Genomic DNA, 17,274 nt, shown 5'->3' with positions numbered 1-17,274 from the left:
CAGTTATAAGCATTTATTAGTGTGGTGAGAAAGTAATAGAAAGTTAGATTTTAGCCTAATAAATCTGATACTTCATTTTGCTGGATGACAGACAGGAGCTTGTTAAAGGTCAGGGGCCAAGATAAACTAGAGCCTAGACAACTCAGAGAGCTAAATCTCCAACTTGATAGATATTGGTAAAAAAATCAAGAGTGATCCTGCTTCCCAAATAGGTTAAAAGACCTGTCCTTGGGCAGTGGCTTTCAAACGTCTTGCCATCTGCCTTTCTCTGGTGATGTTATGCTAGCTCTGGCAAGTTGACACTAGGAACACTCACACTGATGCCAGGAGATGCCAGCGTCAGGTCATTAAATATAACATTACTCTGTGACACCTATGTCTCATCATTGGAGCACCGTGGGATAGAGGTATTATATGTCACTTACCGTTGACAGGGACTGCAGAGAGGTTCAAAAGACTGAGAATTGATTAAAAGAAGTCATTAGATTTTCTGATTAAGAGATCATTAGTAATTTTGGAGAGAGCAATATTGTTTGAATGTTTAGGTCAGATGCAAGCTTATAGAAAGTTAAGAAAAAAGAGGAAATGAAGTGGAGGCACCTTGGCAGGGATTTTAGTCATAATAGGGAGGAAAGATATGATTTGGTAACCAGCAGGGATGGTGGATCAAGTAAGAGATTTTTGAGGATGAGGGGTCAAAGGTATGGGAAAGAGTGGACAAACAGCTAATAGAGGAGATGAAAAATAAGTAAGAGTAGGAATGATAAAGGAGGCTATCTACTAAAAAACAAAATAGATTAGAATCACTTGTGCATATAGAGAGAGAAGCGCCTTAAATATGAAGGGTTTTTTTATTTGATTGTGCACTCATGTGCATAATCACATATGCACTCATGTGCATAATCACACATAATAATGCTGCTTTTTCATGATTAGGAAGAAACTAGTCCAATAATTTAAATAATTTAGCTAAATTTGTTTTATTATTTTTTAAAAGCACTTTTGCTCTTAATAGATAAGTAATATGCTTTGCCATAAGTCCTCAAGATTATACTTCTATTAATGCTTGTTTTTAACCTTAATTTTTTTTGTTAGGACGGGAAACTACTATGGGAACAGGAGCTGTACAATAACTTTGTATATAATGGTCCTAGAGGATATTTTCATACCTTTGCTGGTGATGTATGTCATCATTTATCTTAATAATGTCTGATTTGTACAACCACATTTTAAATGCTACCATTCAATTATGTTCATGAAATCACTATATTTCTAGGTTTTTTATTTTCATATTTTAAAAATATAAAGAATGCTTTTATGTTTCCAGTATTGTCACAAATTGACAGTTAAAAATACAGGAATAAAAACCAAGGTTTCATTGGGGGAAATAGCTTCCTTCATTTCCCAGATAATCTATTTTAAAGTTGTATTATTAATGGTTTTTAGACTGCATAAGAAACATTAAAAGTAAACCGTTTTGGAATGATTTTCTTTAGTTTAGAGCAATATTCAATCTTTCAATTTTTATGTTTGAATTAAAATTCTAGCTTACGCCCCATTTGTAACTCTGAAAGAAAAAAATGCAATCACTCCTCAACTTTCACAAGGGTAACATTCCTAGAAAATAGCACCAAAGTAAAAAATGTGAATGTTAATACTTTGAACTTACAGGGGTCAGGTTCCTATGACCACCAAATGCTATTATCTTTTGCTGGAGAGAGCTGATAGTTTTTTTTGTTTTTTTTTTGCATACAGTTCTTTATAACCAATCATTAATCCTGATAATGTGCACCTTTCCTAATACAACAACCATGAAATAATATAAAATAAAATGGTAACATGCAGAACATTTTTTCATTGGCAATTCCCTAGCATTCTGTGACCTTTTCTGCTAACATCTCAATTTTAAAAAACCCAAGATTGATTTCAGTGGGCATTTAACCTTGAGACTACAATAGATGTTGGGACTGGCAACATCATTGTCTCCAACCAGCTGGTTGATTAGACTGACAGCAGCTGCAAAAATTCTGACATGAAATTTATCTAATACTTTTGTTTTCTCACTAAGCTATATCACTGATTTTACATCCTTGGACTTAGAACCCTATACTTTGGGGGTATATTTGCAACACAGAACTTCAGCTTGCAAAGCAAACAGAGGAGCTTTTTACTATAGTAGCATAAACAAAACCACTAAAGCACATAGTAGGACACCAACTTCACAAACTTTCATGCATTTCTCCTTTTGTTTTTGCCCTCTATCGGGCGTACATAGCCACAAATGTGCACAATTGCCAACACAAAAGTAAAAATGAAGTTCCTAATAAAATCACAAATGCTTGGTTTCAAAAGTTAAAAGCATGAATGTTGAGGTTTGACTGTATTAGATAATAAATTGAACGCCAAGTATATATTTTCAAGGTGAATGCCAAGTTATATTCAGTACTATTCAATTTCTCATCCTTTAGGACAAAGCAGTTTTATTTTCTGCCATTGAAATGAACCATCAATTTATTAGAAATTTACCTTTTGGAAGGGTTTTTTTGTCTATATCTTTTTTTAAATCCTTACTATCCATTTTAGAATCATTACTGTGTGTTGTTTATGGGGCAGAAGAACAATAAGGGCTAGGCAATGGCGGGGTTATGTGATTTGCCCAGTCACACAGCTAGAAAGTGCCTTAGGTCATATGTGAATCAGGACCTCTCATCTCTAGACATCTCAATCCAATGATCCGCCTACCTGCCCCCCTTTTGTCTGTATCTTAAGGCAAATCTACTAATGCTTTCCTTTTTTTTTCTGAATTTTAACTTTTCAACATAAATATTTCAGACATGTCAAGTTGGTCTTAATTTTGCCAATGAAGAAGAAGCAAAAAAATTTCGAAAAACAGTTACAGACCTTTTGGGGCGTCGACAAAGAAAATCTGGTAGGTATCCTTTGCCAAAAAGTAAAAGAGAAGAAGAAAATGTGGTGGGCAACTAGTTTTCTAAGTCTTTCTAAGGGTCAGTCCAATAAATCTTTCATATGAGTAGTTTATCAAATCCATATGCATAGTATTGCTTGTGTTACTGTGGGTGGTAGAAAGAGAACAAATACTTGTCCTCATAATGTGCAAAAGATAGTTAGAAATACTGTTCAGGTGATTGGAAAAAAAATTTGGAAAATATATATTTGGAAAGCATCTCCATAAAGGTGATTGTTGAAGTTCTGAGAGTGAGTGAGAATCTCAAGAAAAATGGTATTAAAAAAAAATTGAAGATAAGAGGACTGAGAATAGAAGTCTGGGAAATGAACTCTAAAATTTTTAGGATGAGAACAGGAACCAGAAACTGAGGCAGGGGAAGACTGGAAATAGGAAGAGTCCTGAGAGTAAGTCAGGGAAGCCAAGGGAGATGGTGGTCAACAGTGACATAAACCCAAAAATTAAGAAACATGAGGACTAGGAGAAGGTAACAAACATGAAGCAATTAAGGAAAAGAACAAAACTACAAATAATCATCTAGATTATGTTAAATGGACTAAAAGTGCTATAGCACTTCAGGAATGGGAGAAAACTATATTTGGCTAACAGTTATGAAGCCTTCATGAAGGAGACAGAGTTTGAACTAGAGCTTGAAGGATTTCATTAGGTAAAAAGGTAGAAATAGTCATTTCATATTGGATGAACAGTATAAAAGAATTCAAAATTTCAGAGATAGAAAAAATTTGTCATTGAACTAGATGAACACTAAAGTCTCTTCTAGTTCTGGGATTCTGTGGACAGTGAGTGAGAAGACATCACTTAAATTGAATGGTAGACTTGTTTTAGGGAATGAGGTGGCATAGATCTGAATACAAAGACTGAGAAAGGTTTTAGAGGTCCTATCATGTAGTGAAAATAGATACTAGATATAGAGTACAAAAACTATTTAAATCCTAGGTCTTCTACTTAAAAGTTGTGTTACTGAAGGCAAGCCACTCTAACCCTAAGTTTTCTCATCTCTGTAAAATGGGTATATTGTTTGCAGACTTATTATTGGGGGTGTTATAAACAACATAAAGCACCGAGGAATGTGTCTAAAGAGCAGCTGCTGCCATTTTAAAGAATAGTTATGGGGCAACTATACAACTCCATGGATAGAGAGCCAGATGAGTGGAATAGACCTTTCAAAGGAAGAAATCATGACTTGGAAAGAATGAGTGAAAGATGACTCTGAAAGTTTTGGACTTTTCTTAGTCATAAAACCTACTAGATAGGTATCTGTCTCTTCGATACATAGCAAGCACCATATACCAATGTAATTGGGCCATTAATTTTATATCCATAATATTAAAATAACTTAAGTAGTATCTTAGCCACAAGTACTCCAAACTAAAAACAACTGAGTCACAACTTTAACACTGCTATAATTACATTCTGCCAGCATCTTCTTTTCTGTCTTCTGCCACATTTTTACATTCCTATCAGAGTAAAGAACTTAATCCTGATGCTATTAAAACTTCAATTTAGTTATTTCTTCTTTAGAGCTAATTGTAATGCAACAGCTTTTATGATATTATGGTGCTTATACTAGTGATTTTTGAAGTCTGTTGCATCTTAAAAGACAACAGATCATTTATTCTATCTGTTACTTAGAATAGTAAGAGCAGACATTTATATGCAGTGCTTTATATATATTGTTTCATGTGTCACACCCACCCCACAACAACCCTAGTGAGCCAGGCCTCCCATTTTACAGATGAAAAATAAGGCCTAGAGAGGTTAGGTAACACAGTCACACAACTATTAAATATTAAAGGCAAGATTTAAACTCATGCATTCCTGACTATACACCTGGTACCCTCACCCCTCACCAATGTGGCACCTATCAGTGGTCTTGGATTTAAAACAACTACCAAGCATTCTTTATGCTTAAAGCTTGAATCCTTCATCTTTAATTATGATATAACATGTTAGTTGATTTTTTTATGCTTCTTGTTGGATACTGTTTTTTACTTTTCCCCATTTCCACCTAAACTAAATTTTCCAACTAAACAATGTTTAGTGTGCATTATCTCATTTGACTCTCACAGCAGCTCTTCGGAGAAAGTAAAACAGGTGTTAGTCTTGGGAACTGAGGCTTCACAGTCAGAGTAAGACCGTAGTCTTCTGATTCCTCATCCAGTGCTTTCCCTCATTTCTATACTGCTGCCATCATGTGTGTTTGGGGCTAAGATAGACTCAAAGCAATTCTTAGATAGTTTTTTAAAATATTAGAACAATATGAAACACTTATAGTTTAGTTAACCAGTTAACTTAAAGAGATGTACTTAATCATAGTAGAAGAATATTCAACAAGGATAGTTTTTGAGGATATCTTGAGTTAATTCAGCTAAACAGAACTGCTTTGCCCAGGTTATGATCATGATCCCCTGAGCATCAGAATATTCCTAGCCCTGCTTAGCATCCCCACAAAGTGATGTCAGCTCCCTGAACCAACAAAGATTTGAGGGTGATCTCAGTACCTTTTAAGGAAAAATTAAATTATCCACGACAAGGGGTTAGGATATTGCTTCCACCCAGAAACCATTTGTGGTATTCTTTATAGAAATAGTGCTTGCTTCCCCCACCCCCATTAATGCATTAATTTGAATTTTTAAAATTAAGGTCAGATTATTATTCATTTTTCTTCATACTAAGTTTAGTATCTTGTACACATATGTGAACATAGCAAAAGTTTTGTATCATGTTTTCATTTAGCAATAACTTATACAAATAACTGTACCAGGCCATGTGAGCAGTATTAAGAAGAATGAAGTATAGATCATGTTTTTAACATAATTTCAGTCTAATAGAGATGTGTACATTCATATTGCATGGTTAGAATGTTAAATGCCTTAAGTGTTATAGATATTCAGAGTCTGGAGCTAGTGCTCTGAATTGCAAGATCATTGAATATAGAGGATGTAATGAGCAAGGCCTTCAAGGATTGATAATTTGATAAGGCCATTAGGAAGATCCAGCTATACTGGCATTTATAATATTTTAGTGGAGAGTGGAAGATAATGTTGGACTATTATCATAGGACCAGATTTTTAAGAGCCTTGAATATCAAGCTAAGAAATTTAGGTTTTCTTCAGTATGTAATGGGGAACTTTTCTTTTCTTGAGCAGGCAAATGATAAGATCAAAAGCATGCCTTTAGTTTACTCAGGAATCCAAGCATATGAAGTATGAAAAGGGAATAGAGAGAGGTAGGAATCTGGAAGGCTATAGTACCAATCTAAATGAGAAGTAATAAAGTATTTAACTTGGCCTATGAGTATATAAATAGAAATGATACCCAGACTGGCTTTTTGGATCTGAGCATTGAAGAAAAAGGAAGAAGTCAAGGGTGACTGAAAGAATGGTGGTTCTATAGAAATGAGGAAGTTCGGAACCACAGATGAATTGGGATAATGTATGATGAATTTGGTTTTTGTCACAATGAACTTGTGAGATTAGAGGTACAATAGATTTGAAAGAGCTTACATAGATTTAGATTTGATTTCTAGGTATGATGTCTCTATTACCTTGTCAAAATTATTTCATTACAGCTAAGTTTCCACTTTTGTAATAAATAAGGTAGTTGAATCAGAGATAATCTCTTAAAGTTTCTTCTATCTCTAAACCTTATGATTCTAGAGGTACTTGATATGCATTATATTATTAGATAGGTCTTATTCAGTAAATTATCCTACTAGATGGAATAATATGTATTTCTCAATGCTGGGATTAAATATTAACCATACCATATATATTGTTAGTTACCCACTAATTAGTTTGTAATCCTTAAGTTATTGGTAAATATTGGAATAATTCTTTTGAGAGTCATGTATACACTTTGAGATATCCTGCCAAATTTATGATGTATGTAAAGGATAATTTAGTGTTGTGAATTAAACTATGTTAATTATTTGGTCACCATGGATATCCCAAATATAAAAGAAATATAACCAAGTCAGCTGGAAAATTTATGATGATTTAATTGATATAGTGGAAAGAAATTAAGAAGGAAGAAGGAAAAGGGTGTAGGATTTTATCCTGCCTGGCTGGTGCCAGGAGGAAGACCAGAGGCTCTAGGAAGATAAGGTTTTTTTGAAGAGTAAGGAGGAAAGAATCAGCCTGAACTCCAAAGGGCTCAGCCAAGGTGCCTGAACCTGAATCAGCTCAAGGGCAAACTCACCACCAAACCCAGACAATAGCTGCCACCATGCCAAGATGTCGGAACACTTAGCACGCTGCCAGCTAGAGTTGCCTCTTCAGGGAAAGAGGGAGAGAGAGCAAGTGACGTGCCTTATATAGATGGTTTTACATCACTTTCCTGCGTCTCATCTGTACCAATGATAGCTTAGCTTGACTTAGGACAGCCCAGGGGTCTGTCCGCTTTTTCTGCACATGTCTGTTGAAGGCCATTTCCTCAGATAATTAAATCTTTGAGTATGGTGCAGGCATCCTGACCTTGTTAAACTGAGTAGGGTGGAGAAATGTATAGTTCCCAAGACTTGATTCTGTTAAATCAAGTATCTCCATTGTTACTAATCAGGGAATAGCTAAATCAGATCTTCTAAAGTATGGCCTGAGTAGGGTGGAATAGTTTTAAAATTCACAGGTATGAGCACAACTGAAATTTTACATACTGTGAAATTATTAAAACCAGGTGATTATATATTAAAATTTACTTTAACAAAACCTAAGATTAAAAAACCTAAACTTTAAAACTGGTGTCAGTAATTGACATAGATTGGTTTTTCTCATATGGTTTGCTAGGATAGTTTAATATCGTTCAATGTACAAAACTTAGATTTACTTAAAAATTTTGTAAAAACATGACTATTGTATAAAGCAATCTGTAGAACTTTTGCTATTTTAACCCAAAGAATTTCATTAGATATACAAAAGGATCATTATTAATTAAAAAAAAAACATATTGCTGACTCAAATGATTCTGTTGGGCCTGGTCTTTCATAGTATATACTTTATATATGCAATTATGTCAGTTAAGATGAGCAAAATACCCAAAGTACATTAGTTAATAAATAAAACTTTCATTGTTTGCCTATGAGGTAAGAATAGGGTTTTAGATGTTTCCACCTTATAAAATATTCTTTTAATCTTTTTTTTAAACAGAGAAAAGACGAGATCCTCCAAATGGTAAGTTTTTATTTTTATTATTATTCCAAAAATAGCCTCTGAATATTTATTGTATTGGTCATTTTATAACTGTATCATGTGATAAAACTAACACTTGATTTTATGTATGTAAAACATTGCAAAATTTAAAGCACTACATCATTATGAGCTTGGTGTTCTTTATTTCAATTTTCAAAAATTAAGTGCTTATTGAGGGTAAGTTCTGACTTGTTACTAGAAGTGCCTTCAATAGGATCCATACAAGAGATGCCAGCAAATAGACACCACAAGATTTGCCAGCTAATCAAGTATCTGAACTGAGGGACTATGAGGAATTGGGGAAACACTGGATTTGCAAACCTTGGTGATTATAGAATGGGAGATATTATTACCTTTAATGGATATAGGGAAGTTCAAGAAAAAATAGTGGGTTTGAAGTAGAAGAAAATAAGCTTCATTTTTAACATATTTGAGATATCTATAGGACATGAGTCTGAAATGTTTATGGGTATTTGGTGTTGAAGGACTGGCCAGGAGAGAAACTGGAGAGATCAATGAGTCATTGGCATAAACCTAAAGGAGGTAATGAATTCACGTGACCAGCAACTGATATTTCCTAAAATGGCGTCTACAGAACTATTTGCAACAACCTCCTCTTTTTCTTTTCGGCAATAAGATCAATTCTGTGATTGGGTGGGAAGGGTGGATGGTACAGACTCTGTGTGCAAAAGAGTAATGAGTACCCAGAGCCATTTGATCAAGACCTTTTTTCCTAACTTTTAAAAGATTGGATTTTAGAGAAAATAGACTTTGACTTTATATTGAAAGACATTTAACTAAATTAGATTTATTAGACTACTATAACTTTATCACTGTTGTGATAGGTTAATAAAATTGCATGATTGATAATTAGAAAGCTCTATAATCAACTATTGATTGTTATTGGTTTTTTCCCTATATAAACAATTGATGCTCAATGTAATTAGCATTTTTCTTTCACTATATTGATTTTTTAATTTTAAATACCTTTAGTCTTACTGTATTCTGAAATTTATAAATATCCACATTTAGAGTAAGTGATTATTCCATATGTGCAGTTGATCTTATGAATTTAATAGCATCAAATGACTTTATTATATTGATTTTGAATATAATCCAAACTACTTAGACTTAGGAGTTGCCACTTTGAGTATATCATATTTCATATATTAAGAATCAACATGTTTATTGAAGGCCTCTACCTATATTTTGTTATACCCACAGCAGATTAAAACAGAAAAATCTAGTTTATGATCTCAGAAGCTGATGTTTTGTTAAAGACTTCTATAGTAAAGTTCTGAGGATACAAGGAATATATGACTTTGAAAAATCTACATAGACATATATATATCTGCATATACACGAATTTGGTTGGTGTTTTGTTTTAAGCATAGAGCTTCTGAGTGTGTTTTCAATTTCTTGTCTCTCCTATAAAATTAGGGAACAAAATAAATTAATTACAGTCTAATGCATCCAAGCGTTTTGTGTTTGACTCTGGAAAGTATCATTTTTGTCTGAATGTCTACCATACATTTAAAATTATTTTGTATTCCTCAAGCACATTATGTGGGCTTATGAATTGCTTAGTATAGTAATTTTCATTGAGAAGGGGCACCATGAGAATATGTTGGGAAATGAGAAGAAACTAAACAAGAAATATTAAAATGTTCAAATGTATTAGCTACAAGTGACTAAAGAGTTGATTGTCAACATTTTGCAGCAGTTCTTGACATTTATAGTCCTTTTAAACATTTAACCTTATTGCCAAATAGAAGTATGTGAATAGTAGATACTTACTCTGTAAGTTGGTGCAATTTGAAAAATGTCTTTGTGGACTCACTCTCACAAATCAGAATTTCTCTGAATAAGTAAATATAGTGAACTTCTATAATGCTACCCGTACCTTAATAACTTTATAAAGCTCAGTGTTAGAGCTCTTCAGCCGGCTTGCTAACCATTGTAATGCTGCCACCTGGTGGAAATGGCTGCCTCCATAGTCCATATACATATAGCAAATGAATATTTAATTAATACTTAAAACAGGAAAAAAAACTAGTTTATGATCTCAAGGAGCTTGTGTGTGTGTGTGTGTGTTTTTTAACCCTCGTGTGTATTGGCTCCAAGGCAGAAGAGTGGTAAGGGCTAGGCAATGTGACTTGCCCAGGGTCACACAGCTGGGAAGTGTCTGAGGCCAGATTTGAACCTAGGACCTCCCGTCTCTAGGCCTGGCTCTCAATCCACTGAGTTCCCCAGCTGCCCCTGCTTATGTTTTTTTTTTTTTTTAAGACATCTTAGTACAATTCTAGGGATACAAGGAATGTATGAGGTTGAAAAAAATTATAAACATATGAATTTGAAAGCCAGTGATTTGCAGAGATCTGGTTTTTAACCATGAATTATACTTTTAAAATATTTTACAACAATTTAAAAAGAAATGATCTTAATCATTCTTAATTTTTCTCTCATCAATTCTCCCAGAATTCTAGCTTCTGGTTCAAAGCCTTCTTAAAACTTTATTTTCTTTTTCAGTATTCAGTACCAGAGAATATTTAGGCTATCTTTTTCTCCTTGAGAATCCTCTAGCTTCTAAATCAATTAAAGAAAAGGCTACAAGGTACAATTTGCCCCAATGGGTAGGCTAGAACTTTTGCTGCTAGAAAGTTTTGCTGCTCCCTCTGACTTTCCTGTATCATGAATTATGTATAGTACCTCTCTCCAATTTTCTTGTGATTTCCTCCCCGCTCCCCCCCTAGGTAAAAAGAGAGAGAACTTTCCCACTTGGTACCTTTCAGAGGAAAACTATAATAGCCCCGTAGCTTTTTACTGCCTAAGCAAAAATTATGTTAAGTGTATCTTCATTTAAGCACAATACTTTAATTTCTAATAACAAGGTAGCTAGGTTGTTCAGTGAATAAAGTGCTGAGTTTGAAGTCAGAAACACTCCTCTTTCTGAGTTCAAATTTAGTCTGAGACTCTTAGTAGCCATATGACCCTGGGCAAGTCACTTAATCTTACTTGCCTCTGTTTCTCATCTATAAAATAAGAGCTGGAGAAGGAAGTGACAAACCACTCCAGTATCTTTGCCAAGAAAACCCTAAATGGGGTCACAAAGGGTCAGATGTGAGTCAAACAACTGAATGACAATAATTGCTCATGTCCTAAACTGATTCAATTACGATGCTTTCTAGAAATGTTCTGTATCTTATAGAGCATTGCTTTTGAGTGGAACTTTTTCATCAAAATTTTGAATGTTTAAATTGGTTTCTTTTTATTCTTTCAACTCTGAAGTAAAAATTGTTCCCAGCAACTCTTAATCAAATCCTTGTATCACGTGTATATGTAAAAAATCACATACTGCCTTAAAAAGACCAATGTTTATGATTGCATATGACATAGCCAAAGATGACATCAAATTTCATGATGTTGCAGGATCTCTTCAGTGAGATTCACTTAACTTTTAAAATAGGCTAACAATTCATACAGGGGGGAAAAAAGAGATGAAAAAATTATTATTTTAAAAATCTGTCCTATATGACTAGTCCATTGAGTTAGTAAATAAGTACATTTATCTAGCACAGGCACTGTCAATAAACAGTATATTAAGCCCAAAAGTGAATTAAAAGATAGTACCCTCCATAGTAATAGGGAAGTTGGGAAGAGAGGCTTTTAGGGAAAAGATGAGTTCAATTTTGGACATGTTGAATTTAAGAATAGGCAGTTTGAAAAGTGAAACCTCCAGACCAGGAGATTGGTCAGATAAATAGATTTGAGAATCATCTGCATAAAGATGATTATTGAATCCATGGGAGCTGATGAAATAACCAAGAAGAGGACCAGGGAGAGAGTCTTGAAGGATACACATGGTTACTGGATGTGATCTATATGAAGACCCAGCAAAGGAGATTGAGAATGAGCAGTCACACAGGTAAAGGGGGAAATAGCAGAGAAGAGTATGACAGCCTAAGTATTCAGTAGCATCTTTGTGAAGTATAGAGACTTTCTATAAAACATGTTAGCTATAGCCTCCATTAGGCATTTATGGGAGTTTGTGGGAGAATAAGGATAAGTTTATGGGAGAATAAGTATAAGAATTGTACAGGTGTGGGTTGGCTCTGATATAAACCAATAGAGGTAGAGTACCCAAATTGATGAGATTATGGATTGAGTAATTTTTTTTAAAGCCCTTACCCCTTCTGTCTTAGAATTGATATTTAGTATTGGTTCCAAGGCAGAAGAATAGCAAGGGTTAGGCAATCAAGGTTAAATGACTTGCCTAGGGTCACATAGAAAGTATCTTAGTCCAGGCCTCTCTTTGGGCCATGCTTTCTATCTTCTGAGCTACCTAGCTATCCCTCATAATATAGTTGTTAAATGAATCTAGTACCTCTTTTATAACTAATAGAGTCCCATCATATGTTCTAAAGTAGTATAATTGATTTCTGTTTTTATAGTACATGTTCTATAAAGCTATTTGTAAATCAGATTTTGGGGGGAAATGAGTAATTTGAAATGTATTAAATGAGCTTAATATTTAAAGGAATGTTAGAATTCCTTTTATAAAACTAATAGTCATCAAATCAGCCTGCTATAATCCTGATTTTCCTATTTCTGATTTTTTCAGTCATGTACCTCTATTATTTACTTAATAGATCTCTTTTGAACTGAAATGAATAACATCATGGTCCTCAATTTATAACCTTAAGTATTTTGGTACTTAAGTAGATTTCTAATATTATTGGTAAAGACACTCCCTCCATCAACAAACAGTGCCACCTGTCCTTAGCATAGTACTTGGCACATAGTAAACAGTGAATAAATGCTTTATGTAGCAATACAGTTATGTTTATGTTCATTTTCAAAAATATATACCTGTTCAGTTCTAACTTTTGTTTTTCAAAAATTCTTCTCTACATGATCTAAGATTCTGGAAGCTTTTCTCTAGATATTTTTATATTTTATATCTACCGGGAGAATACTCAGGCTGTCCATCTGGTATCCTTTGCTGATGAATGCCATATGGCCAACCCATTTCCTTTTTCTTAATGGTGTACTGAATGGTATCTGTATACATCTTAAGCATAGGTCATAGGTGGAAATATATTACAGCTTACTCGTCTACAATGAACATTTCTCTATTGCCTTTTGAGTCTCCCTCAATTTCAGTTCCTCAGAAGTTTTGATAGTCCAAAGATTTGTGTTTTATGTTGAAAAGAAAGGCCTTTGTACCAGGGAGGACCTGAGGTTCACTGAAATCACCATACAATATATCAAATGTGATCTTCCCCACTGTCTTTTAACTCATTTCTGAGCCTAATATAGTAGGACCTGTGAGAGACAGACAAACAGAGACATTCAAAGGCCTGGCCATGTAACTATGTCATTATCTCAGTTTAGTTTTTCCTGCATGATTTTTTAAGCCAGTCATTTCTTAATGGTCATCGAGCTCATTATAAAGGCCTTATAAAAAAAAAAAAGGGACTTTTTTGCACATGGCACATTATCTTTTGCAAACAGCGAATAGGGGGAAATTAGAAAAATCATAGATAATATCTAGAAATGAGAGAACATCTACACTGTGATAGAGGCTAGAACTAAAGAAAAAGTGGCAGACTGAAGAGTCTATGAAATTGATCACCTCAACAGGGGAGGGGCCTCAGAAGTGAAATCCTGAGGAGAGAAGACTCTGGCTGGAGAGCAGTGAGGGTCTCTCCATCTTGAGATGTTGAAGAGAGAAGGTAGATAAAGACTTTCTCCTGAGGGTTACCCACTTTTCCTGCTGGTGACTAGAAATCTTTCCCCCCAACACTTCCCAATTGAAGAGACTTTCTGAAGAGAAACCTGAGCAGACTTTAAGTTTAAGTTTGGAATTTATGTTAAATTAGCATTTTTACTAGAGGGAATGTCTAGAGTGAGCTTTTGTCCTCTTGGGTCCTACTACTGATTTCTTGTAGGTATTGAGTGTTATGTTATTCAGGATCTCAGGAACAAGGATCTGTAAACTCTCAGCACTCCCAAAGTGGTTTGATCCAGAGCAAAGTCTGATTGTTATTCCCCCTGTCTGAGTTCTGAAAGCTTCTGATTTGGGTTTCAGTCTGAGCAAAAGGTCTTGTGGGCTTGCCTATAATGGATTTCCAATGTAAACTTCTGTTAGACACAGCCATTACTAGCTAGCTGGAAAGATCTGCTGATTGAGGGTGAAAGAACTATAACCTCCCTTTGGTCTGGGATTGCTGGCCTGGGGTCTAGTTCTGAGACCCTGTTCCTCTCCTAGGGTCTGAGACACGTGCCTGCTGCTTTTTTCTAAATTCATTCCTTGTTTAGTACACAGTCTAGGGCCCCCAAATGTTCCTTACAGTGGAATGTCAATCCCCAGGTGCAGGTCTATCATAGTCAGTCTGTCCTGGATCTGGGAGCCAGAACTAGGTAATGAGTGACAGCCATCCTGCTTGTTCCTGCAGCTACACATATTTTGACCCCTCTTTGCTGGATCTGAGACATCCTGCAGGGAGCATACTTCTGTCCAGACTTTATTCTCCTGGTCCACAGATCTGTTTCCTGTCGTCAAACTAGGCTGCTAAGATGATTTCCTGTGATTTTACCTTCAATTTCCAGATCAGAATTTGGTCTGGTACATTTTTTCAGCTCTTCATGGAGGAATTGTATAGAGTAGAAGGGTACTCACTGTACTTCTTCCTGCTGTTTTGACTTGTCTCTCCTTAATTAAATTTTGTAAAAAATATAGGACAAATAGCAAAGAATAATTAGTAGTATCTTATTGTTGGCACAGATCATTAACAGAAATATTTGAAGGATTTATCACAAAATAAAAATATATTCACATTATAAAATGCAACATAAAAATGCAACCTAATATATAACATTATAAAATGCAACAATAATACCACATTAGAAAGTTGGAGAAAATCATCAAAAGTAAATTTTATTTGAGGAAACTTGATGACCATTGTATAAAAGGCATTTAATAACACTCATTTAAAGAACTCATTTTAATAAGATAACTTAGGAATTGGAGTTGAAGATGTGAGAACCTGATAAAAGAGCAATTACTTTTTCCCAAAAAGCCAGTTTAACTTTTAATACTCTTTTTATTTTTAGATCTTGAGTTCTAAATTCTCTCTTTCCCTCCCAGACCCTCCCACACATGGTAAAAGAGGGAATATGATATCAATTATGCCTATAAAATCATACAAAATATTTTCGTGTCAGCCATATTGGAGGAACAAGATTTTTTTTTTTTATATACATCAATTTGGTCTCAGAATTCATCAGTTTTTCTCTGGATATGGAAAGCAATTTTCATTATCAGTTTTCTTCTATTATATTGATCAGAAGAGCTATAATTATAATATTTCTTTTACTATATACACAGTGATCTCCTGGTTCTTCTTTTGCATATAGGTCTCATTAGGTTTTTTAAAACCTTACCACTCCCTAGTCATTTTTTATAGTACAGTAAGTACTCTGTCACAGACATATTTTTCACAGCCACTTTATCAGCCATTCTCTAGTTGATGAGTATCTCCTTGATTTCTGATTTCAGCAGGATTAAAAAAAAATAGTTATAACTATTTTTCACTTAGATATGGAGACCTTTTAGTGGTATTGCTCTGTCAAAGGGTATACAGTGAATATAGGCCTTTAGGCATAGTTTCAAATTGTTTTCTACAGTAGTTGGACCAGTTCACACTACTCATTAATATATACATTTTTCCCTCATGCCCTCCAGCATTTGTCATTTCTGATAACTATAAAGTGGTACCTCGGAGTTGTTTTAATTTGGCTTTCTCTAACCATTAATCATTAATACCATTTTTTCTTTTTCTTTTTATCTTTAGAATATTTTTCCATGGTGTCAACATAAACTGCGGATTTCTAGATTTCCATGTTGACAATGGTTACATGATTCATGATCCACCTCCCTCAGCCCCCTCCTCTTTTCTCTCCCCTCTTGAATCCGACAAGAAGTTCCACTGGGTTATACATGTATCATTGTTCAAAACCTATTTTGGTGTTAGTCATATCTGCAGTAGAGCAATCCTTTAACATCACAACCCCAGTCAACCCTTTAACAACAGAACCCTGTCACACTACATGATCAATCACATATTTTTCTAATGCATTTCTGTTCCCACATTTCTTCCTCTGGATGTGAAAAGCTTTCTTTCTCCTAAGGACTGTCCTGGGTCATTCCATTGCTGAATAGAATTTTTTTCATTATCCATTTTTTCTCCTGATAGATTATGCTCAGTTTTGTTGGGTCATTTTTGATTGTAATCCTAACTCCTTTGCCTTGTACTCCTTTAACATGGAAACCATTAAATCTTAAGTGATTCTGATTGTGACTTGATGATATCTGAATTATTTTTTTCTGGCTGCTTGAAGTATTTTATCTTTAACCTAGTCACTCTGGGATGTGGCTATAATATTCTTGGGATTTTGAGATTTGTTTCAGGAGGATTCTTTTCATTTCATTTTTAGGTGAGATACAATGTCTTAGACCCTTTCGCTCTTGTTCTTTTTAATAAGTTATGCAATCTTTAGAGAAACCAGAGTAAAGCTCTTTTTTTTTAATCTTAGTTTTCATATACTTCAATAAATTCTTGAATTATTTCTTCTCAATCTATATTCCAGGTCAGTTATTTTTCTCATAAGATATTTAACATTTTCTTTTATTTTTTCATTCCTTTGATATTATTTTATTATTTTATGCAATCATTAGCTTCTAGTTGTCCAATTCTAATTTTGAAGGAATTATTTTCTTCAGTTAACTTTTGTACTTGCTTTTCTATTTGGCCAGTTCTGTTTTTTTTTTTTTTAAGAATTCTTTATTCTCTTTAGAGTGAACTTTTGAGTTTACCATTATGTCAATTCTGTATTTTTTAAGGTGTTATTTTCTTTGGTATTTGTTTTTGGTACCTCTATTACCAAGCTGTTTGTTTTCTTTTTTTCAGTGCTTTTCTTTTCTGAGCAGGTTATGGGGGTCTGTAAGTTTTTGAAGCTTTGAAGGTGGGAGAAGTATGGACATTGCTTTCCTGGGCTTTACCCAGAAAGGGCCTTTGATTCCTTCTAGCTACAAGTGCT

The 17,274-nt window shown here is 34.4% G+C and overlaps 1 protein-coding gene across 2 annotated transcripts in view; it reads left to right on the top strand.

Annotated features, from left to right (window-relative positions):
* Window positions 1-17,274, top strand: part of WASL (WASP like actin nucleation promoting factor) — a 99,491-nt gene that overhangs the window by 52,651 nt on the left and 29,566 nt on the right. For both annotated transcript variants that reach the window (XM_007504239.2, XM_007504238.2), the window contains exons 3-5: window positions 1,096-1,182; window positions 2,833-2,929; window positions 8,131-8,154. In XM_007504239.2, the coding sequence (XP_007504301.2) occupies window positions 1,096-1,182; window positions 2,833-2,929; window positions 8,131-8,154 (208 nt within the window). The remainder of the gene's footprint in view (window positions 1-1,095; window positions 1,183-2,832; window positions 2,930-8,130; window positions 8,155-17,274) is intronic.

The sequence above is a fragment of the Monodelphis domestica genome, chromosome 5, assembly GCF_027887165.1.
Source record: "Monodelphis domestica isolate mMonDom1 chromosome 5, mMonDom1.pri, whole genome shotgun sequence".
NCBI classification, from domain to species: Eukaryota; Metazoa; Chordata; class Mammalia; order Didelphimorphia; family Didelphidae; genus Monodelphis; species Monodelphis domestica.
Note: the sequence above shows the minus strand (reverse complement) of the source record. Positions and strands in the feature narration are given on the sequence as shown.